This window comes from Stegostoma tigrinum, chromosome 9 (assembly GCF_030684315.1).
Source record: "Stegostoma tigrinum isolate sSteTig4 chromosome 9, sSteTig4.hap1, whole genome shotgun sequence".
Taxonomy (NCBI): domain Eukaryota; kingdom Metazoa; phylum Chordata; class Chondrichthyes; order Orectolobiformes; family Stegostomatidae; genus Stegostoma; species Stegostoma tigrinum.
This window is the reverse complement of record NC_081362.1, coordinates 38270865-38296274: the sequence shown is the minus strand read 5'-3', so window position 1 is coordinate 38296274 and position 25410 is coordinate 38270865. Positions and strand designations below refer to the sequence as shown.

The 25410-nt window shown below is 39.3% G+C and overlaps 1 protein-coding gene across 5 annotated transcripts in view; it reads left to right on the top strand.

The window, feature by feature from the left end:
- cnksr3 (cnksr family member 3) overlaps positions 1–25410 on the top strand; it is a 201592-nt gene that overhangs the window by 141904 nt on the left and 34278 nt on the right. For 3 of the 5 annotated variants that reach the window (XM_048535942.2, XM_048535941.2, XM_048535945.2), the window contains 3 exons: positions 8704–8745; positions 10701–10820; positions 18481–18540. In XM_048535942.2, the coding sequence (XP_048391899.1) occupies positions 8704–8745; positions 10701–10820; positions 18481–18540 (222 nt within the window). The remainder of the gene's footprint in view (positions 1–8703; positions 8746–10700; positions 10821–18480; positions 18541–25410) is intronic. The other 2 variants (XM_048535943.2, XM_048535944.2) reach the window with 2 other exon arrangements.

Genomic DNA, 25410 nt, shown 5'->3' with positions numbered 1-25410 from the left:
GATGAAATCCGATACAGATGGGTGTGAAGGGATTCAGTATGAAGAACATTGGCAGATCAAAATATAATTTTAAAGTGGATGCAGGAGCAGAAGGACCTTGGTGTGTATGTGCATAAATCATAGTAGGTGGCAGGACAGGCAAAGAGCAGGATTTCTAAAGCATACAGAACCTTAGATTTATTAATTGGGACAATTCCCAGGAGCAGTTAGAGATGAGCAATAAATGCTGAATGAGCTATAGAGTGCCCGTATACCATGATTGATTTAAAAATAAGAGCTCATACAAAATGCTGGTTTGGTCTCAATTGATGTTTTGCATCCAGCCCTGGGCCTACATTACATGAGGAGAGATGTAAAAATCTTAATGTGCAGGTAAGATGCACGAAAAATCTCCCTGTGGAATGTACAATCCAGGAACAAAAACAAAGTTGCTGGAAAAGTTCAGCAGGTCTGGCAGCATCTGTGGAGGAGAAAGAAGTTACCGTTTTGGGTCCGGTGACCCTTCCTCAGAACTCTCTGTATCATCAGCAAACTTAGATTACTAAGTGGAAAAATATGTTGTTGGGAGAACATGGAGTCTGCAAGCAGGGTCTAGATAGTTTGAATAGATGGGCACCAAGATAACAGGTGGATTATATTTTCTTAAAAAGATTAGGAAGATACTTTTTAATAAGTGTGAAACTTGTTCAAGGGGACTTGCCTGCGCTCAAGCAAGGTTCACAAAGTCAGCATGCACGTACAGCAAGTGATTTAAGTTGACAAGTGGCATGTTGGCCTTTAATGCAAGTGGATTAAAGCATGGGCATAAAGATGCCTTGTTAGAATTGTACAGGGTTTTGGTGAGACCACATCTGAAGTACTGTGTGTAGATTTGGCCTCCACATTTGAGGAAAAATCTACTTGCATTAGAGACAACATAAGTTCACAAAAACGGCCCAGGGAAGATGGTGGTGTTCTATGATAGGCTGAGCAAATTAGGTCTCTGTTCTCTGAAGCTTAGAAGAACGAAACATGGTCTTGAAGATTGCAGGATGGGGCTTGATAGCATGGCCGATAAGAAGTTGTTTCTGCGGTTTGGAGATTATAAAAAGCAGGGCACAGTTTCTGGTTAAGGAGCTGCTCACTTAGAAGCCAGATGAGAAATTTTGTTCACACAAAGGATTGCAAATCTTTGGAATTTCCTGCCCCAGACAGTTTTGAAGTATCTCAAGTTGAATGCATTTAAAGCTGGGATAGAAGGACCCTTGGTCTGTTGGGGAATCAAGAGTATTGGGGTGGGGAAGCAGGAAAGTAGAGTCGAAGCCCAAGATCATCCGTGATTGTGTGGAAAGGTGGAATAGGCTTGACAGACTGTATTGCTGCTCCTGCTGTGTTCTTGTAATCATGGTCTTTCAAAAGCTGCAGCATCAAAAGAAAAGCGTATTAACTAATTTTACTGACCTGATATTTTTGAATCACTTTATAACCAAATATAATTTTTACCAAATCCAAAGCACCTCAAAAAAGAATCAGTGCAAGATTTCACATTTAATCAACTTTTTAATGGGATCAGGCATTAATTGCATGAATCATACAATGTGGTCTTAGAACACATTCTGTATACACGAGAAAGTAAGCCAGTTCAGCTTAAATAGTTTTGCAGGTACCATTTTTCATGTCCATGTTCAAATCACAAGTGAATAATAATTCATCTGTAAATGCATCGAAATTATTTTGTAATCCCTTGTAATTTGTAAGACAATTTGTGGCAAAAGGCTGTATTGACATACCAACAATCAAAGGACAAAGGAGTGAGCACCATTGTGAGGTTAAAAATTACTGTAACTCCTGATAGTTGGAGGTGCAGTTCACTCCCTGCATCCCTGTACAGAGTTCAGCATCCCCTAATTTTTTCTGAAGAGCACTCTTCAAGTATGAATAGACATCCCCACTTCTGACCTTGTGTTTGAGGAGGATTGTTGATAAAGCAGCTGAGACCGTTGCAGTATGGCAATTTTATTGTACAAATCCTGTTACATATTAGTTGCTTCAGAAGGAACTGGAGTTTGGTAAATGGAATCTTTTTAGTTGGGTATAATTGTGCCCCACACAAGTATAAAGTCTTCAGTATTCATGAACTGGTTTCCATGAGGACTTCTTTCAATGTAGTTGGGCTGGGGATAATGGGCCAAACTTCCATTGGGAAAAACTGATGAGATCAATCTCCTTTTATAGTAGACATCAAAGTCTCTTTGAAGTTGCTTGAAGCAGGGGATAATTTAGTGTTACTAGATTTATTAGCTGCTTTAGCTGTAACTAACAGAACTACAGAGGTTGCTAAACTTTGGCACTGTGACAATACCATGGCAGAAGCTGTTTTGAAGTTCAATATTCTAAATGAACAGGGTCCATAAAATGACCACTGAGTTTTAAGTGATGTACCCTCCAAGTAGTTTTAACTCCTTAGTGAACTTTTGTGCTATTGTATGAATCTCCAAGTTGGAAGGTGAAATTGTGTGGCTATTTTTATTTGTTGTATGTTGATGTGCATTTCCTACAATGATTTGGATATGGTGAAGCTGAGGCTGGTGGGATATTGATGGCTAAGGTAGAGTTGATAGTTGCCCTGCAGCGTATCTTTCTCTCAAAACACTGACTATAATAGTGTGCCATTAATTGCACTGTTTAGATCGCTAGAGGTTAAATGTGTGATTTTTGTTTATTGGAAATCCTTCAGTGAAGTAAAAATGTATCCAATTTGTAGCATCGAAACTTGCATCCCGAGTGGATGGCAAGTGGATATAGTGTTTACTTTAATACTATGAATCCATTGTCATTCCCAGCAATGAACAGTTAATGACCAGAACCAGTTCACTTCAGAGCTTTGCACAAGTCTGGAGTTACCAAGTTGGTGTCTTTCAAATTTTTTGCAGCCACTAATTAAGAAGAATTTCACAGGGTCATGAATTCTGGTTCTGGATGTAGATCTTCAGGCATGAAATATTTCTGTGCCTATTTTTAAATAGAAGGTTCTAATTTGGCTACACCTCGTACCCTCATGATTCTTGGTCTTTGACCATTTTCCTCCACCCAACACAAGATAACACATTATAAAATTATCAGCTGCCTGAAACCAAATCTGTCCAACTGTTTAATTGTGGGAATAGCTTTGATCAAGGAATTAGATACCACCAAATCATTCATCTTTTTCTGGAATATTTGTTTTAAATTTGTAATCCAACTGTTGTGAAACTAAAAAGTGATTCATGTATTCTCTCCTTTAACCAACACATTGGGGTGTGAACAGCAGCCATACAATTTCCAACTTAGATTGTACTTCGTAAAAGGCTTGTATTAAAATCAGTACAACTTCTGTTGTAGTGACAATTTAAAATGTAGTAATTCAGTGATCATGGATGAGGAATGTGTTTCAATCTGTAGAATAAACAAAATAAAAGGTGATATCAAAAGCAGCAGCAACAAAGGAAATTCCATGTAAGAATTAAAAATTGCAATATTAACTCAGCCAACAGGTTCTAGCTTCAAAATCTCCCCCTCCCCCACTGCATCCCAAAACTAGCCCCGCTCGTCCCCTCCCCCCTACTGTGTCACCAAACCAGCCCAGCTGTCCCCGCCTCCCTAACCTGTTCTTCCTCTCACCTATCCCCTTCGCCCACCTCAAGCCACACCTCCATTTCCCACCTACCAGCCTCATCCCACCTCCTTGACCTGTCTGTCCTCCCCGGACTGACCTATCTCTCCACCTATCTTCTCCTCCTATCCATCTTCGGCCCGCCTCTCCCCCTCTCACTATTTATTTAAGATGCAAGACATTTTGCTGAGGGGAATCAACAGATCTCCCATTGCTTCCTGGTATGTATGGTGATTAAAGCACTCTATTGGGTAGACAGGGGAAAATGAAATAATTGAATAGGCTAATGGCCTTACTAGAATGCAACATGATAGAAATCATGCTTCAGTGATATGAAGCTCCAGACAGACCACATCTCAAGAGGAGTTTTGGACACCATGTCTTAGAAAGGATATTCTAACCTTGTAAATGTAGGTTTATCAGAATAATACTTCTAAAAACCGACAAGGGTGAAATAATGAAGAGAGATTACACAAACAAGGGCTGTACCTGCTATAATTCAAAAATATTAAGGCATAAATTGATTGAAGATTTTAAAATAATAAGGGGAAAAGTCGTAAAAAGATGTTTCTGCTCATTTGAAAGTCTACGGCGGCGAGCGTCTTCAAAAAATTTGAGTCAGGCCTTTCAGGAATAATTGTTTTATACGAAGGGTGGCTGCATTTAGACCTTACTTCACAATTGTCAATTTTTTTAAAAAAATGATTGATTTATTTTTGTTAGCTGAGGGTATCAAAGAACATAGAGCAAAGGTGGCTATACAGAGTTGGGTCACATATTGGCTATGATCTCACAAAGTGGCAGAACAGGCTTGAGAGACTAAATGGCCTCTTCCTGTTCCAATGTTCCGGCTGTTTCATTTGGTTTGGGAATTCTGAACAACACAGCATAAACGTAACATCAGGGCTAGGCCGATCTTGGGCACCGTCAGGAAGCAGCGTTGTACACAGTGTGACGGAAATCTGGAACTCTGACATCCAAAAAGGTTAAATTTCAATTGAAAGTTTCAGAACTGAGAGACTGGTAGATTTTCATTTGGCAAAATGAAGCAATATGGAATCAGGGCAGGTCAATGGAGTTCGGATTCAGTTTGTCCGTTATCTAAGTTAAAGGTAGAATAAGCTTAAGGAGCTGTAAGGCCTCCCATGATACAGAAACACCAGTTTGTGTGTGTCTGAGCAGTTTGCCTTCCTGCCATTACCTGTTCAATTGATTCAGTGATCCACTGGGGTTTAAATGAACAGAGAACAGTAAAATAATGTGAGAATTCATAGTGATAAGGAGATAGAGCCTTACAGTCATTACAAATGAGGGGGGCGTTCCATCAATAGTACTTAATCATCATCCATGAGTAATTCCTTCAATCTATATAAATATCATACTGAACAACAGTTAGATTGTCCTATTCCTATTAATAAAATATAATACTTGAGGCATTTGGAGCCTGAAGAGCATATGAAGCAGACACAGGGCACACAGTAATTCCATCAGAATTATAAAGCAATCAAATAGAGAGAAAATAACATCTAAAATCCAGGTTCACCTATTTTAGTTCCACTGTAAAAATTTGGCCCAATATAATTTTAAAAATTAATATAACGAAAAGCATCATATTAAGTTGTCAAAACATAGTCTTTGAAATTAACCTCGAGCTACAGCTTTGAGAGGTTGACTGAGCTCGGTCTCTTTTCATTGGAGAAAAGGAGGAGGAGAGGGGACCTAATTGAGGTATACAAGATAATGAGAGGCATAGATAGAGTTGAAAGCCAGAGACTATTTCCCAGGGCAGAAATGGCTAGCACGAGGGGTCATAGTTTTAAGCTGGTTGGTGGAAAGTATAGAGGGGATGTCAGAGGCAGGTTCTTTACGCAGAGAGTTGTGAGAGCATGGAATGCGTTGCCAGCAGCAGTTGTGGAAGCAAGGTCATTGGGGTCATTTAAGAGACTGCTGGACATGTATATGGTCACAGAAATTTGAGGGTGCATACATGAGGATCAATGGTCGGCACAACATTGTGGGCTGAAGGGCCTGTTCTGTGCTGTACTGTTCTATGTTCTAACCCTCTCGCTATCCCCCTCTCTGATGAAGGGTCTAGGCCCGAAACGTCAGCGTTTGTGCTCCTGAAATGCTGCTTGGCCTGCTGTGTTCATCCAGCTACAAACTTTTTGTTATCTTGGATTCTCCAGCATCTGCAGTTCCCATTATCAATTATTTAAGTTGCTGGTTTCATATTTGTTAGTTTAGGAATGGCCCACTGTCCAGTGATGAAGCATAAAAGGCTGAACAGCTCATAAAATGTGTGGTGCTGGACAAAATTGCTATAACTTTTTAAGCACCTGTTGCATGAAATTTCCATTACTCAAGATTTGGCTTTTGAACTAAGTACTTTTTTTCCATGTGTCTGGAGTAATGTCGTTGTGAAACATCTTTTGATCCGTACTACTAAAAGCTGAGGCATTTTGCAGCTTCCAAAATAACTGAGCACAACTTTTGCCAGTATAAGAGAAGACGGCACTTGAAATTTGTAGACGGTTGTAGTTCATACTACTTCAGGGCACAACCTTTCAATTTTTTTTAAAACCCTCTTTTAGCACAGCAATCAAGTAGTTGATTTTACCAATTCTGTGTTTACCCACAATTATGAGCAATGGTAATAATATTACCTGTTTGAAGTGTTGAATTTATTGACTGCAGTGCTATCTGTAGATTACTGTCACTATACCACTACTTTGAAAATAACACTCCACACTTCATGGATGGTTGAAGAAAATGGGAAGAGAGTCAGACCAGTGTAGTGTTTGGAAATGTTTCAAATGTCATTGGCCATTTAGTCACCATTTCTAACCATGATCTGGATCTGCAGATTATTGATCTGCTGATTCTGTTATTTTAAATCATGCATCATATACAGGCAGTCCATTTTTGTTTTAGCTATTATCCCACACGTTCTCTGAAATTTAGTGATGACCCATATCTGTTTATTACAAGCATGTCCATATTGCAGCAAAGCATGGACAATATCAGGCTCAGTCTGATTTATGTACCAAGTAGCTGTGTTGCCAGGCAAAGACCATCTGCAACCAGAGATGATCTAATCAACTCCCCTTGACATTCAATGGCATTGTTGTGTTATATCTCCATCTATCAACATCCTGGGTAGATTACCATTGACAAGAAATGGAACTGGATAAATACTATAACTAGAGGCTTTAACTTGCCTCCTAACTCTGTCCACAAATTACAAGATGCAAGTCATGAGCATGATGGACTATCCTCTTCCTGCCTGAGTTTGCACAGTTCCAACAACACTTGGAAAGTTCAACACAAGAACAAAGTGGCCAACTTTTATTAGCACTCTTTCCACGTTTACTCTGTCTACCACCAACACACATTGGAGGAGTGTGTCCAAGATACTTCAACAAAATGAACGACAGCAATTCACCAAGCTCCTTCAACAGAGCCTTCCAAACCAGTGATCTTTAGCGCCCTTAACAACAAAGGCCTCAGAGGGATGGAAACACTGCCACCTGAAAAGTTCCCCTTTAAAGACACTCATTACCTTGACTTGGGCACCGTTGCTTGGTCAAGACTCTAGAGCACCATTTCCCTTTTTGATCTATGTAGCAACACTCCTGTTCTATGAATGAATAAATGAACTAAACATTGTGTTTAGGAGCCTTTGTATCTTCCGTAATTACTGTGTTCTGGACATCTCAAACTTAACTTATTTTGTCCATTGAAAATCCTGATGCTCTGCTAGATGTCTTAGATATAGAGGCTGAACACAATCGGTCTCAAGTTAAATTCTGAAACAATTGTGAATCTTTCCCTTCCATACCCAGGTTATTTCAGCATGGCAAACTTCTGTTCTTGCCTCAATCTGTTAAGTGCTTTAGTGTAATCTATACAGCATAGCCTTAGTGAACAAACGTAATCCAATAAAACAAGAAGATAACTGATGAGTCCTGGAAATGTCAATAAATTGCTGGCAACGTGAGAGTAGAGATATCACAAAATGTAACACTGGCAAACTGATACATTACATTCCTTTAGTATCAAGGAAGAAATGGAGAAAACGAACAACAAAGAACATTAAGTGCTAAGTGAAAAAGACAATCAAATGATATGTAATACAGTGAGGGAGATTACCAACTCAAAAGCTTCTAAACTAAAAGCAACTGCATCTAAACAAAAGACAGTAGAATAATTCTGGAGAGGGGTGATGTCCTAGGTTGATGTGTAGACTTTGCAGGAGAACTATTCTCTGAAGAAAGAGGGGGTATATCAACCATCGTTAAGACAGGAAGGATCACCAGTCATGAAAACAGCATTGTGGTTACAACATTGATGTTAGAATTTTGGGATGAGGTGCTAATATCATTCTGCAACAACGTCTAAAATGCTGGCATAATTCCAAGAGATGTTTATAAGTCAGTGTTTGGAGCATTAACCAGGCGCAACAGATTGTTCTAAGAATTTAGCAATGAACCTCACGAGGCATGTAAACCAAATAATTTTAAGAATCACAATGATGAGAGCGCAGAGCAGGTTAAACCAGAAATCTGTCAAAACCACAAGCAAAAATATGCATGTGCATGTTTTAAATCTGAAATAAAAACAAAGTTCTGGAAATATTCAAATTTTGCACCATTTGTGTGGAGAGAAATGGTTAACATTTTGAGTTGAATGTGACTTCAGAATTGAAGGTAGAAATGTAATGGTTAAATGACATTGCTTATAAGGACAGATGGGAAGAACACAAGGGCAGGTTTGAGTTGGGATTGAGGATGGGAGTGATTAAATGTCAAAGATACCAGGAAAACAATCTGGATTAATTGAAGGAAAATGATAGGAAATGTAACATTAAGAACAAGAATGAAGAGAATAGTAGGAATTGAGGAAAAAAACCCTATTTATGCATCATATTAAGACTGAGGTAATCTTACAATTACAAACTCAATAGCTTAACTATTTCTATTAAATCGGTCATTAGTGGATTCCTATTTACAGCTTAAAATTTTATAATTCATTGTTCCCTCATTGATTTTTAATTTGTATTTTTTAATTGACAGAACTCCACTGTTCTTGAAATGGAAGATGGTGTTATTAATGTTGTAAGTGTCCATTTGTTTTTATACTTTTTATAATGTTGCAGGTGTTAATCCATTGGAGAGTAAATCCTCAACACACACACCTGCATGCTGAAACAATTGACAAGAAAAGGGAAGCAGTTGCGTGTCAACATGCATACTTTCCCTATTATCAGAGTTCATGATAACTATCATGACTGGAGATTTTCTCCCCACCACACTTGCCCTTGCATAACCTTAGACCAATTTTGCCGAACATTGAAAAAAGAAGTTTCCATGACCAGTGTACTTTTTTTCCTCAATATGGACAGACCCTTCATTTTTAAGGAGAGGGCATTACATTTTGAGTGGCATAAGTCCAATGCTGAAGTTCTTCAAGTAAAATAAACTCTGTATTTCTCCCTTTTTTTGCTAGAGATTCATTTACACCTCTGCTTCAGCTAATATGAGTGCATATAGCATAGACTTGGGAGTCAGTATCAGGAACTTCCCAATTTAGCATATTACTCTACTGAAAAGACCATGAATCCACAGTATCACAGAATCATTATGGTACAGAAGGCAGATATTTGGCTCATTATGCCTGTTCTGGCGTGTTAAATTACCTGCAGCTAATCTCTGCTTTCTCACTGTGCCCTTGCACAATATTTTTAAGCAAAAAAGTACCATCCAATGCTGTCTTGAATGCCTCACTTGAACAATAATGTATCGATGGAAAGAATCTCCGTAAATGATATCTGGGCCAGAATGAAGCTTTAGAGAATTGCTTTGTAGTTCTTGAATTTGGTTTGTTACTAAAACTAAATTTTAAGTACAACCTCATGTTCTTGTGTAATTTTTACATTCCTAACTAGCATTTCACTGAAGAGTAGATGTAAGTGTAAGCTTTAAAGTGCTAATTTACTTTACACTCGTTATAGCCACCCAACAAAATTTAGCTATTGAGAAATTATTTATTATTTGTGAACATTCTTTTATTAACTGGAATAGTTAATAAAACTATTATTAAAAATAATAGTTACAAATTGAATGCACAGTATTAATAAATTGGAAATATATTCACTATTTTTCAAAGCTATGCCTGATTTAGTGTAACCTCTGGATGCTTTTTGTACAAAAGTGCTTTTTTGGGCAGCAGGGTAGCACAGTGGTTAGCATTGCTGCCTCACAGCGCCAGGGACCTGGGTTTGATTCCAGCCTCGGGCGACTGTCTGTGTGGCGTTTGCATGTTTCTCCCCGTGTCTGCGTGGGTTTCCTTTGGGTGCTGTGGTTTCCTCCCACAGTCCAAAAATGTGCAGGGTAGGTGGATTGGCCATGTTAAAAATTGTCCATAGTGTTCAGGGAAGTGTAGATTAGGTGGGTTATAGGGGATGGGTCTACATGGGATGCTCTGAGATTCGGTCTGGACTTATTGGGCCGAAAGGCCTGTTTCCACACTGTAGGGATTTTATGCCTAAAGTCTAAGGTACTTTTTAAGTGTTAAATCAACATTTCTCCAAAGTCAAATTTATCTGCTTGCTTCCATCCTTACTAAACAATTAAAACCGATTTATGTTAATATTTTGGAGATCTTTTCTATTGTAATAAAGCATGGTAAACTCATTAACACTGAACTGCTTCTGGAATTGGCTGCAGTAATGTAGATAATTCTATTAATTTCGCAAATTTGCAATATTTGAGATTTGACTTGTTTTGGTCTTGCATGTCATTCAAAGATTGTTTTCTTAAACTTTTTTACTACATTGACAAACAAAAAGCACAAGTCAAGTGAAAATTAGGAAATTCATAAGATGCTGCACGTAATTTAGATTTTGGTTAAATATATAGTACACATATAATATATGAAGACATTGTTACAATGTGCCTCAATTCAGTGTGTCCTTGGAGAATTCCTCAATTTAAAATACATAATTGATATCTATTCTTGGCATGTTCACTGTCAATGCATAATTGTTCAATTTGCAACTTCCTCCCCCTAGTGTAAAGTTCTGAATGGTATTTGTGATCAGACTATCAGATCTGCATCTGACCCTTTGTTAAGCCAGAGTGCTTGTCTAGAGGAGGTTCAGTTGAGAGACGTCAAACCAAATGAAGGACTGGTAAGAAATGGATTTAATATTTTATATGCAGTTTCCTGTTTCTTATCCATGTAATGGCGATGACTTTGTTTTTCCTTCCTAATTGGTTGTTTTTGTTTAGCTGTTTGGTTTTTATGTCACACAAAAATCATCTTCAATACTATTTTGCTGCGTATCTATTCACTTACATTGCAGGAAAAATAGTTCTGTTTTTGCTGCTCCTACTTGGTTACGTGGGATGAGAACACTTTTAAATGTTCTGTCTTGAAGTATAGGAAGAATTTCAAAGTGGCCTGCATTTCTATTTGACTCAGTTTGACTATAGTTGCCTGAGCATCCTCAAGACTGTCTCTAATTTCTGTTTTAAGATATGACGTCCTACTTCTTCATATGCCTCATTTGTGGGTTAATTTAAGAATTGCCCATTACCCCCAACACACTATCCAATTGCAATTCAACATCTGCTTTTGCCAGGCTTCGGCAGTGGATTCCACACATTATCCCATTGTGCGCCTTGGCTTCAGAGTGCAACAACATGCTTTGGTGATCAGTAATATTTTAGGAGAGCTGCGAGCATTTACTTTAAAAGAAAAAATTCCCAATGGCTTTGAAATCTTAATTATAATTTAACTTGTGACTTGGTGCGTATGACAGTAGTGGATACATGGTAGATCAGTTATTTGCGGCAGATGTCCTTGAAGTTGGCTGAACGTACTATGAGAAAGTAAACAACATAGTATATATACAATATTTGGGAGTTGGATGGTGGTTGAGACCTGTGATTCTTAAAGCTATCCACCAGTGTTGTTTTCCTCGTGACTCCTAGGTGTGGTACAGATTAAATAATTGATTGCAGCCATTAATCAGAAGTCCTAGTGTCACTGTTATTTGATTGCCAGCATAGTAAAAGTTGAACTCCATGAACCTTGGGCATTGTTGGATGAGAGATGATTCGACTGTAAACTGTACAATTTTCATTTTTGCAATGTTTGTATGTTGACTGGAGAAATCTGATTTTCGGAACTGTCAGAAGCTCTTCTTGAACTGGAGGTTAGTACTAAGTAGTGATTCTGCCTTTCCCTGCTGACTTGAGTGTGAAAGATGTTTAACAGCTGTGTTAGGAGTCAGCATACATTCAGTATGAAAGTATTTGGGAAATATCCAGGTCATAGCCATCTGGGATTACAGCATCATAGGCTGAAAGAATTTCAGGAATCTGCACTGTACCATTCTTTTTGTTCGGAATTGGGTTAGTGACTTCTACGAGGAAGGAATTTTGGTAATGTAACCACAAGTTTTGTTTTTGGAATACTCATTAAGGCGAGCTGAGTATGGGAATTTAAGAGAAAATATTCACGTTTTGGTCAATGTTAGCAATTGGCAAAGTGAATTGTATGTTCAAATTCACTACTCAACAACAGTTTAACTTTCTGGGACCTGACAATTGAAACAGGTAGTAGCGTGGAATAAAAGTTGCCTTAAGGAAGGAACATAAAATTAAATCTTCTATTGCCTTTATGAACTGTAAGTTAAGGAGAGGGTTAATGTTCCACTTTCTTTACAAACCGAAAGAACTGTGGATGCTGTAAATCAGGAACAAAAACCTGGGGGAAGCTCAGCAGGTCTGGCAGCATCTGTGAAGAGAAAAAAAAATCAGTTAATGTTTTGGGTCCTGTGAGTTCTGATTGAAGGGTCACAGGTCCCGAAATGTTAACTTTGATTTTCTTTCTTCACAGATGTTGCCAGATCTCATGAGCTTTTCTAGCAACTTTGTTCTTATTCCACTTTGTCTCCCTCCGCTCTGATAAACATGGAAAGAGGATTGCAGACTAATAAAATATGTGCAAATGACAAGTTTATCAGGTCTTCAGAGGTTAATGATTCATGCGGAGGTGAAACTATAGATAGAAAATACCATTTGTGTAGAATGCATTTAGTCATGGCCAAAGAATGGAGATTATAGTGTTAGATTGATATCCTGGAATCTTGTGGAAATTTATAGACGCATTGTCTTGGATTCTTTATTTCCTTGGGAGATTTAAAATCTGATTATGCAAACTATACCTGGTTTTTGAAAGGCATGCACTTGAACTGAAAGATCTTTGTGTTCATTGAACGCTCTTACAGATATGTACGCATGGAATATTCTAAAGTTTTGTGGCGAGTGTCCATTTGCAAGTACATTTAAATGAATTTTGCATACTTAAAAGAAGGAATTGTGCCATCTGGACATTGGTTAGAATTGGTAAACAGAGTGGGTCAGTTTGAACAGGGATTTAGAGTTGAAAGAAGGGGAATAGTATTCTCTGCATTGACTCCAGAAGCCATGAAATCTGGAAAAAAAATGCTGCTGCCTGTCCAATTTGCTCCATCAAGTAGATGAATCAATATTGGTCCAGGAAAACACTGTTCAAACAGTGGATTCTTGAGGATAGCAAGAAGAGAGAAAGCGCATTGGTTGTGAGGCCTCTAATGTATATTAATACAGGCATATTACCAGTACTATGACTGCCAACCCAGTATAGCATCAATGTTTTCCTGGACTCAAGAAGCTAAGCCAAAGAGTAATGAGAGAACCACTAAGTGGAAATGACTTTAAGCTGTCCAATTTAATTGTCACAGATGCGACAACAATGACATTGCATTAATGTCCACAAAACATTGCTCATGCAGTCTAATTCTTGTATTTATGCCTTTGAGTTCTTGACCCAAAGGCAGGTCCTTGGCAATTATTCACTGAACCAAGACAAAATGCCATGATATTTAATTGGGTTGGCAAGGCAGATGCTGAAAATACTTGGGAAAGAGCAAACATTAGATTTACATGATAAGTAGAAAATTCCTTTCAGATGTTAGCTGTGTAATCAACTAACTTTGCATATACACCCACACCCCAATGCCACAACACTGACAGCCTTCATGATATACATTGATTTGCTATTTTCCAGTATTGTCATGTTAACTGGAATAGTTTGGGCAACTGTGAAAACCTGTGGGCCTTGATGCTGAGCAATACATGCCATCAAAATATATTACCTCGTGGCCTGTCACATATCTCATGGCAATTAAAACAGTGAGAAGCCTGATCTAAAGGATTGTAGAGCCACACTCTGAACATCATCCAGATGCACCTAAAAATGAAATTCCTAGTGACAAAAGGTCAACACAAGAAAATAAGCAGTATGCTACAAATGGTTAAACAATTGAGGATCAGATCAGATCAGATCAGGACCCCAGCCCTGAACCCTGTCAGATCCGCTTGTGAATGTTGGTGGACAATTATTTAACTTTAGGGGGTCAGAGATTCCACAGTCATCTGTGAACATGATGCTTTTGAAGTTCATCTTCAAGTGTTTGCATGAATCTTCAGCCAGAAATGCTGAATGGTTGATCCTTACTTGCCACTATCTCTAGTCCTTGCATACATAACAAATATCACTTTTCAGCCACAAAAACAGAAATGGTTGAAAAAGCTCTGAGGAAGCGTCACTGGACCCAAAATGTTAACTCTGTGTTTGTTTTTGTTCACAGATGCTGATAGACCTGAGTTTTTCCAGCAGCTTCTGATATTGTCCCTGATTTTATGGCAGGCTTGGTTCTTTTGGTTCTTTTGGTTTTTTTATCGGTTTTCAGCCAAGTTGATTGGTTGCTCATGATATCAAGGTGCTGCTTAGTACCTGGGCACCAAGGCTGCAGACCTTGACTTATAGCCACGAAGATCTGTGCTGCATAAGTAGTTATGCTCTTTGCTAAACTGTTTCAAAACAGATGTTGGGTTTTGCTCAATAATTTGCAAAATTGTCCAGGATATGTGCTGTCCGGTCATCTGCAATGTTACCAAGTAACACAAAAGGAAGGTGTGCATGTTGGAGAATATACCTTTTTGGCTGTTCATCCCACAACTTTTCTGCAATGTAATTTCAGAGGTGTGGGTCTTGTGATGCAGTGGAAATGTCCCTGCCTGTGGGCCAGAAGGTTTGGGTCTCATCTGCTTACAGAGGTGTGTCATAACATGTCCAATTTTTTTGATGAAAATTGTTTATAATGTCAGAGGTGGGGCTGTCTGTCTTGGGTCGCACGACTTGCACTTGTGAAGTTATTTAATCAATCTATGTTTACACACAACATTGGGGTAACACAGGTGTTAGGCAGTGGTCTTCAACAAGAGGCAACATACTTGCCTCTCATTGGTATTCAGTAGCATTTGGGTCTCCCACTAATAGTTGTCCAGGAGTCATAATTCAGTTGCCCTCCCAAGTCCTACAACTTGGGCCCAAAACATTGAAAGCCCTATTCAAAGACCTTCACCATATGACCTACAGCCTGCTACGAATGATAAAGATTGCTCATTTAAAGAGCATCTTCTAAAGAAATTTCTTCAGGAGTTGAATAGTTTATTTTCTCTGAAACAGTCTGCTCGTTATCACTACATTTCATAAGATGGAACATACTGAAACAAAATCAAAATAATTGTGGATACTAGAAATTTGGAATTAAAACAAAATGCTGGAAATGTTCAAATCTGACAGCATCTTTACAGAGAGGAGCAATTCTTCAAAGTGGAACAGTGATTTTAATATACATTCAAGTTGATACACTATTCACAATGAGAACTCCCCTACATTTGAGGAGACCAAAGCCAGAATAGAAAACTGATTTGAAAACTATTTACATTTGGTCTGAAAATTTTAGTTCTATTTATTTCTCTCATATGATGCTGGTATTTTGACAATTTTCTATTTATGTATTTTTAGAACTTGTGAAACATATGGATGTTTACCTTTTGATCAGGGAAAGGAAATAAATCATGCTTACCTTAGCATGAAGTGTCAGTTGAGCTTAGAGTTCAGGCTCAGTTAGTGTTTGTTTTGGAATTTTGCTCTTTAAATCAATTTTAGGCTGATTTTAAAATTTAAACCACGCTTTGACGTTATATATGAAAATGCAACTAAGATACTCTGTGTTAATGACATCACCAACCCAAGGAAACCTAACCAGATAAATAGAAAGCGGGACATAACACCAGCGCTTCATCGGAGGCTCACTGATGATGTTACCTAGAATGGTGACGAAACGACTGAAAATGAACCTTCCAGCTCAGCGAGCAAACTCACATCCAGAACCTCAACCTGAGCTACAAATCTTCTCAAAACTCGTTAATGATCTTTGTTTTGTAGTGTAAATAGACAAACTGTTAGAGCAAAAGAATTTCTACACTACATTTGGCAGAGATATTGGTCAAAAGCAAACAAAAACAGAAATTGCTGTAGGGATTCAGCAGATCTGGTAGCGTCAACAGAGAGAAAGCAATGTTGATGTTTTGAGCAATGTGAACCACCTTAACTGAATCCGCGAAGAAAAGGTGATCTTTATGCTGATGATGTAAGGTGAAGGGCTTAAAGGACTGAGCAGATGAGTGGAGAGGAAGCCCAGAGAGAGAAAATGATAGGCAGACAAAGGGATTGTTGATAATTGGCCTGGGAAGAAGACAAGTTAACACTAAGTGTTAATGACAACAATGAAAGCAGCATATTTTGAGAGGATCTGGGTTTTTGGGGATATGTAATAGACAAAGGAGTGGAGTGATCATGCTCTGAAACTGTCAAACTTGATGTTGGAGTCCTGAAAGCTCTAAAGTACCTAAGCTTTGAGCTTTGCTGGAGCACTGCAGCAGGCTTGTATCAGAAATGATGGTAAGGGAACATGTTGCCAGTTGCTGCAATGCACATAGAAGTTTGAGTAAACGGTGTAGAGCTGGAGGAACAAAGCAAGCCAGGCAGCATCAGAGGAGCAGAAAAGTTGATATTTTGGGTTGGGACCCTTTTCTTTGCCACAGGCAGAACATACGTGTTCCTCAAAGCAGTAACCAGTCTGCATTTTTCCTCCCAAATGTACAGAAGATCACATTCTCTAGGGACTATTACTGTTAGACACTCTCTGGACCACTTCTCCTCCCTTCTCACACCTCCCTACACTCTCATGGTACCTTCCTATGCAATTGCAGAAGGTGAAACACTTGCCCATTTACCTCCTCACCAAATAATGTCCCAGGCACACCTTCCAGGTGAAGCAACAATTTACCTGCACTTCACTCAATCTAGTCTCCTGTATTTGCTGCTCACAGTTGGTCTCCTCTACACAGAGGAGACGTAACACAGACTAGATTACACTTATGCTGACTACTTAGGCTCAAAAAAGATCCAAATGTGCAGACCAGGAGATGATTGTATATGACTGTTTTATTTCAGAAATGGGAAGAGGATTCAGGACAGTTCTTGTACTCAAAATTTCAATCTAGAATCAGAAAATTCTATGCCAGGCTCAACTTTAGGAAGCTAGGTATTTCAAGTTTTGTCCACATGTTCATGTTAAATGCAATTTAGTTCTGGACACTTTTCTAAAAAAAAGACCCAAAATAGATGTAAATAGTATAATTGGAATGCAAATGGAGCATCAGTGAGCATTTATAACTGAATTTTGCCTAGGTAATAGAGATTTGGCATCTGACAAAGTTCAATGAACCTTTATTCCCTTCTGTTTGCTGCATAACTGAGCTGTGCTGGGGCAACTTACTGTATGCGTGCCTTGACGAGAGTACAAGTCATGGCACTGTTGTAGCTCCAAGATTGTAATATTTTAAATCTAGGTATAATTTGGTGCATCTTAATATCCATATTACTGCAGATAGTAGGACTTTACCAGTATTTATAAAAGTGATTTGTTTATTTCAGTCCACCTTACCAAATGGCAAGGTTCTGAGGAATGTTGTGGTACAGACAGACCTAGGAGTACAAGTACGTACTTCATTGAAAGGGGCATCACAGGTGGACAGGGTAGTGAAGAAGACATTTAGCATGCTGACCTTCATTGGTCAAGGCAATGCGTATAGGAGTTGGGATGTTATGTTACCATTGTATAAATCATTGGTGAGACCGCCCTTAAGTTTTGTACAGTTTTGGTCACCCTGTTATAGGAAAGACATAGTTAAGCTGGAAAGTGTGCGGAGATGTATGAGGATATTGCCAGGACCAGTAGGTCTGAGTTATAGGGAGAGGTTTGCCGTAATAGGATTTTATTCCTTGGAACACAGGAGAGAAAGGGGTGACCTTCTTGAGATATATAAAATCATGAGGGGCACAGATAGGTGAATGCCATTTAGTCTTTTTCCAATGGATGGGGAATTGAAAACTAGAGGGTATTGGTTTAAGGTGAGCAGGAATAGATTTAAGGAGGACCTGAGGGGCAACTTCTTCACGCAGAGAGTAGTGCATATATGGAATAGGCAGCAGGAGAAAGTGGTTGAGGCAGGTACAACAGCAACATTTTAAGAAGCATTTGGATGCTCATGTATGAGAAGAGTTTAGAGGGATGTGGACCAAATGCAAGCAATTGGAACTAGCTGAGTGGGCAACATGGACCAGGTTCCATGCTGTATCACTCTGACTCTATCAATTTATCAGCAGTTATGTTTTGTCTGTTCCCCAGTAGAGAGAAATATCTAATTGAGAATTTTGTAGTTGAAATTTAAATCCTCAATGTTTCTTGGAACATAGTATTAAATTCCAAATGTGAAGACAGCATTTCAGAATCACGTCAGTGTGCCTTGTAAATGGGGTAAATGTAAATTGACACTGCCCTGTTTTATTCTTTCTAACAGATAAATGTTTATCCTTTTTCCTAGGGCATGTATATTAAATCAACTTATGATGGATTACATGTTGTTACTGGTACCACAGAAAATGTGAGTAAGAAATTTGAAAGACTTACCACTTGGAGTTGAAATTATGGTTCTGGGTTTTTGAGTGCATTAATGTGCCTAGTGATGTTATTTTAGCCATTTTTTCTCTCATAATTTGCATTAATTGAAAACTCTAAAGCTCTCCTACGAGAGATCAGGCTAACTGGCTTTTAATTAGCAAATTTATGCTCTTTTTCAAAAAAAAGTAGTACAGCAAACTTTTAATCAATTGGCACCTATGAGACCAGGAAGGTGCTAGTTGATCAAGAGTTCCATGTTATTGAGTTAAAAACACACACTAAGTAATAGAAGCACAAAACACAGGGTATTCACATCACTGTTATACATTATTTACAGTGTTGATCCCTTAAATAATAGTGGACATTTGTCTTAAATAAAACTCATTAGCAGAGAGCTTCCTCACTCGCATCCTCTGCTGACTGCTTGGACTTTGTGGAGATTACAAAAATGTAGTAAGCTTCCAGTATTTGAGGTACGTGATTTTTGTTGCTTTATCGAGCATGCAGGTTCATAAGGTACTGGTTAAAACAAAGGTTGTTGTACATTGATTATTCAAAACCTCTTGTGCACATCCACAGTCCGTGGAGTTCTGTAAGTGTTTGGGTAGTAGATGGAGTGTGATGGGTCCTGACCACCATTACCTTGAAAGATTTGTCAGATAGATTTGCTGCCAACATCCTCCTCTTTTTTGGGACTAGTTTGCGACAGGTCTAGTGTGGTAGAGGAAAGTCACTTGGCAGTCTAGTGAGCAGACGTTCTTGACTTAAACAACATGTAGTTTGTGTGATTAAGAATTAGATATGTTATTGGTGTGATAGTATCAGTAACAATGACCATGAGAGAGATTGAACATGGCAGGTTGATCTTTGAGATCCAGCGCTGTTCTCCTACTCGGGTCTATATAATCATATATTGGGTGGTGCTTAATGCATTCCTCAGCATTAACCCTTTCAGACCTTAATGCCTTTTGCAATAGGAGAGAGTAATGAAGTAACTTTGGAAATCTGAGTGTGCATCATGGGTATCTATGAAGGTAAATTGATCAATTAAGCTGATATCTGAATCTATACATGTGCTGTACAAGAAGACAATTTATTGACTGTTCCTTGTTTGCCAGCATTGTCACAGCAATGTTGGTATGTCAACTGCAGTTACAGCAATGAATGCATATAACTGCAGGACATTGGTTAGGGCACTTGAAGAAGGGTCCTGACCTGAAATGTCAGCTTCCCTGCTCCTCTGCTGCCTGGCCTGCTGTGTTACTCCAGCTCCACACTGTTATCTTATTTTGGAAGACTGCGTTCAGTCCTGGTCTCCCTGCTCCTGGGCAGATGTTGTAAAACTTGAAAGAGTTCAGAAAAGATTTACAGGGATGTTGCCAGAGTTTCAGGGAGAGTCCGAATAGGCTGGCGATGTTTTAACTGAAGGTCGGTGTCTTAGAGGTAACCTTATATAGGTTTATAAAATCATGAGGGCTTTAGATAGGGTGAATAGCAAGGTCTTCTCCCCAGAGTTGGGTCGTCCAGAACTAGAGAGCACAGGTTTAAGTTGGGGGGTGGGGGAGATTTAAATGGATCTAAGGGACAACTTTATTGTGCAGAGAATGGTGCGTGTATAGAATACACTGCCTGAAGAAGTGATGGAGGCTGGTGTACTTACAACACTTAAAAGGCACTGGAGGGGAACATGAATAGGAAGGGTTTAGAGGGATATGGGCTAAGTGCTCGCAAATGGGACTAGATTAATTTAGGATATCTGTTTTACATGGATGAGTTGGACCAAAGGGTCTCTTTCCATACTGTACAGCTGACTCCAGTAACCTTTATTTCTGTGATGAAAGTCTTCAAATGAGGATTATCAAGCAAAGTGTGGCATTGAGCCATATGAGGTATTAGGACAGATGACTAAGACCTGGTTTTAAAAAAAAACTAGGGGTTTAAGGAATGGTTAAAAGGAGGAAAGAGTGTAGGGAGGCAGAGGAAATTTGTGTTTGGGACCTTTTGCAGCTGAAGACATGGCCAGCAACATGGAGCTATGTCATTGGCATATTTGTAAAGATGTAATTTATAACTTTGGCACACGGATTATTACTTTAGATGGGATAAAAATCTGACTGGGAAGATTCCAACATAGAGTTTCTTGAAAGGTGAGCCTACATCAGGGAGGTAATAATGTCTTCTGGGACTTTGGAGAGAAAATGGAGATTAGAAATGGGACAGTTTTTGAAGGACAGAGAGGCTAAGCTTGGGTTTATTTTTGGAGGAGAGAAGTATGCTGGTAGATGGGAAGTGGGGTCTAATGCTTGTCGTGAATATGCCATTCATAATAAAAGCAAATAAATGAAAGTGCTGGAAATTTGAAACCGAATTCTGGAGAAACACGGCAGGTCTGGCACTTTGTGGAGAGAGAAGAGTTACTGTTTTGAATGCAATCGAATCCCTCATCAGAACACAATTTGTAACATTGGCTGAGATATAACCAAAGTTTTACCTGGTTTAACCTGGTATAACCTAGTTCTACAGCATATTTTTTAAAAAATAGATTAAGGCAGCAAGAAGTGCACCTAATTGGACAAGAGATTGAACAAGGCATCAGAGGACATGGTGAAATAAACTAGGAGAGGGTGCAATATTGCAGTTAGGGTATACAGCATTTAGATCTATCCCCCTTCAATATGGGGCTCAAACTGCTCTCAGTATTCCAAATGTGGTCTTTTGAGAACCTGCTACAGCCTCTGCAGTACATTGCTTATCGTATTTTAACGCTCGAAATGAATGCTAGCATTGCAATTGCCTTCTCCGCGGCTAACTGAACCTGCATGTTAACCTTAAGAGAATCCTGAACTTGGAATCCCAAATCCCTTTGTGCGTCAGATTTCTGAAGCCTATCCCCGTTTAAAAAATAGACTGTGCCTCAATTCTTCCCGCCCAAGTGTATAACCTCACTGTCTCCAACATTGCATTCCATTTGCAACTGTTTTGCCCACTCTCCAATGAGTCCAAGTCCTTCTGTAGCCTCCCCTTCCTCAACACTATCTGTCCCTTCACTATCTTTGTGTCATCTGCAAACTTAACAATGATGCCCTCAGTTCCTTCCTCCAGATCACTAATGTATGTTCTATGCCTCCCAAATTACTTCTGCAAATCCAGCCATTGCTGCCCCACCATCCTCCCTGCCAGTCTCCTGTCCCAAATAATTCTGGCCAGCTACTCCCTCATGTCTTTTTGGTTACCTTCACTCGGTTATAAGACTGTTATGTTTGATTCGGGCTTCTCTCCCTCAAACTGCAGGGTGAATTCTATCATATTTACAGTCACTGTCCCTTAGATGTTCCTTCACGTCAAATTCCCTAATCCACCAAATCCAGAGTTACCTGTTTGCTAGTGTCTTTATACCATAAGCTGCTTCAAAAAAATTCTTGTAGACATTGCACAAATTCCTTTTCTTGATCTGCTACCAAGCTGATTTCTCAATTCCATCTGCATATAGAAGTCCCCTATGTTTGTAATAGACCCTTTCTTGTGTAAATTTTCCATGTCCTGACTGACTTACTTCCCCACACCCTGATTGCTGCTAGGAGGCTTGTACACAACTCTTATCAGAGTCTTTTTGTCCTTTTTGTGGTTCCTCAATTCTCCCAATGCAGATTTGTCTGTTCCCCAATCTGTACTACCCTTGATTACGACTACATTTCTCTTTTTTTTTTCCTCCCCCCTTCCTGTTGAATGGCTCCTTATACCGTGATGCTCTAGCCAATTTACTAATCCTCCCTACAGCCACCAGTCTCATCTACGCAGGGAGCAAGAATCTCAAACATTTAGGCTCCTTCAGCACCAAATCTTCGATCCCTCTACCTGCCTTGTTTGTAATTCTACCCTCCTGTATCTGACCACTGACATAATTTGAGGTAGTTAATCTTATAGGTGTGACTGTCTCCTGGTACAGGTAACTCTACCCCTCCCTGATTTGTGTCAGTGTTCAAAGCTTAGACTCCAGAGTTCCTCAAGAAACTACTTGGTACAGATGTGATCACTATGAACCACAATGGGGCCCACCAGCTCCCATATCACTTAGTCCAACGCATCACCTTGGCTGGCAACTCTATTTTACTTATTTTTGCAAATCAAATTGAGAACTTTCATACTTTTCAGTTTGCAACTTATAAATATTTCCCCTACTCACCTTCAATCTGGAAGTAACCTATTGTAGGTGATCAGTTTTAGTAGCTATCACCAACCAATGAACTTAGTTTATCTGTAATGTCACTCTTTTTTATGCAGGAGTCTTGATTATGATCATGGGCTTAAATTTATCCTGTTTGTACAAAAAAAATCGACAAGTTAGAAGGAAAAAGTGCCTGTTCCCCGCAGCCCCCCAAACTGAATTTCCATGTTGCCTCCAAATTCCCCAGCCTGTATTCTCACTTGGCACAGTTGTACTTTGGACTGGGATCTCTCCATCCTGACTGTGAAGCTTATTGATCTTGATGAGGACTCTGTTAGCATCTTGTGCTTGTGGGGGGTGATGCTTGCAGGTAATAGGAAGAGAAGTTTGCAATACAGAAAACGAACTGGAGATTAGCTTTTTTAAAAATTCCAGGATGATGCTGAAAGAGTGAACAGTTTTGATAGAAGATAGCTGGAGTCAACAGAACTTTGCATGGTCCAACCAGATTTTGTTGTGAGTAGCTGAGCCTGTTTCCCTCATAATTCATTCACCTGAGTCCCTTGAACTACAGTATAGATTAGGGCTGTATTTCCTTGCTGGAATGGGCCATGTGGCACAGAGGTGGTCATTTGACTGAGTCTGTACAATCTATTCCAGTCTTATTCCCTGGCCTCCATTCCATCCATCATCTGTAGGTTCACTTCTGCTCAACTGCCCATCCAGTTTTCTTTGTAAATCATTTTATCATCTTTTACTATTGCTGCCCTCCCTTGGCAGTTCCCTGTTTTCGTACTGTCTGCCTCCGCTTATAGATCCCATGTTCCTTGCCCACCACTCTAGCAAAAGCTCTACAATCTTTGTGCACATGAGGCCCTCAGGTCCCTCTGTCCCTATATACCCTTTAGAACTGTGCCATTAAATGTCTTGCATCTGCTTACATGCCTGTAAAAATACATCCCCTGCCCTATGCCCTGTTGCAGGTGATTTGTATCCTCCTCACTGTCATACCTCCAGGTTTATGGAATTTCACGTTGGGACTCTTGATCCTGGCCACAGGGTGGTGTATATTCCCCTCATTATACTATGCCTGATATACAACTATATTCGTCTTTTATCCTGTCTTGAATGAATGCTTGTGCCACTATTCCAATATACAATTACTCTAGCATTAACCTAGTACCGAATCTTAAATATATGTACTGATATACAAATTGGGAACAGAAGTAAATTATTTTGTCCCTTGAGCCATTTGGTAAGATTTATGGCGCATCCAATTTGCGGCCTCCGCTCTTATAACCTTTTGAGTCCCTTCTTAGTCAACGAACTATCCACTAAAAAGCATGCTATGGTAGAGTCATTACTCACTACCACTCTCTGGGAAAGTGAGTTCTCCAGATTGACAACTCTTTTCTTCATCTCCATCTTAAATGGGAGATCTCTGAATTTTCCAACAGTTCCCTAACTTTAATCTTATCAACAGGAAACCGCTCTTTTAGCGTCCACCCTGTCAAATCCTTCGCTTTACTGTTTCAAGAAGATTGTCCCACATTCTTCTAAACTTCAAGTAATTACAGACACAACCTTTCCTTGTAAGATAACCCCTCCCTTTTTTCCCAGAATGTGTTGGGTGGGCCTTCTGTGGTTTGCTCCCAATGCAAGTTTGCCTTTTCTTCAAAGATGGAACCAAAATTAGGTGTGCTGCACAATAGTATACAACCTTGGGAAATATTGCCGTCTGACATCATCCAGTCCAAAATCAATCATTGACCACATTTGGGATTTTACCTTCCTTCAGCCTTTTTAAATCCAAGCTGACATTTAGCCTACTAACCCATGAGCCTCACTGTTGTTAATCTGCCTTCTGTGTGGTAGGGTTTGGGTTAGGTCAAACTCACAGTTCAAATCCCTTCTTCAGACTTTCTCAGTTTGGCCATCAATCAATTCAAATAAGTTGTTTGAACATGATTTATCTTTACACAAATGTGTGGCTGGCTTGCTTTAATTAACTTAAGTCTCCAGCCATCTGTTTTATTTTTCACCAATTTTTGTTTTGAAAAATCTTAATGTCTTATGCCTCTTTTAGAATCTTCTGATCATTTGAAGCAACTTGAATGTCTGAGGTGTTTTAAAACTTGAGTTGTGACAACACAAGCACTTTGGCGTTCACAACAGACAGTAGCTTCAGAGCAGGAAACCATGTAATGAAGCCCTGTTTTGATATTCAATTTGTACTATTTATACTAGCAGACTGGGAAAATGGTAGTATTTGGAGGACATAGAAGGAGGTTGCTATATTTGACTGTATCTAAATATAATTTATATTCAATATTGCCAAGTTACAAGGATATGGTTAATTTTAAGATTAGATTATATTCCCTACAGTGTAGAAACAGGCCCTTCGGCCCAACAAGTCCACACTGCCCCTTGAAGCATCCCGCCCAGACCCATCCCCCTATAACCCACACACCCCCACAACACTAGGGGCAATTAATCATGGCAAATCCACCTGGCCTGCACATCTTTTGACTGTGGGAGGAAACCAGAGCACCTGGAGGAAGAGGGAGAATGTACAAACTCCAGCTCCCTAAGCTTTTTAGTATGTTATTTGGAACAATTCAAGAGATATTGAACAGCAGTTTTGTCAAATAAAAACAGAAAGAACTGCGGATGCTGTAGATCAGGAAT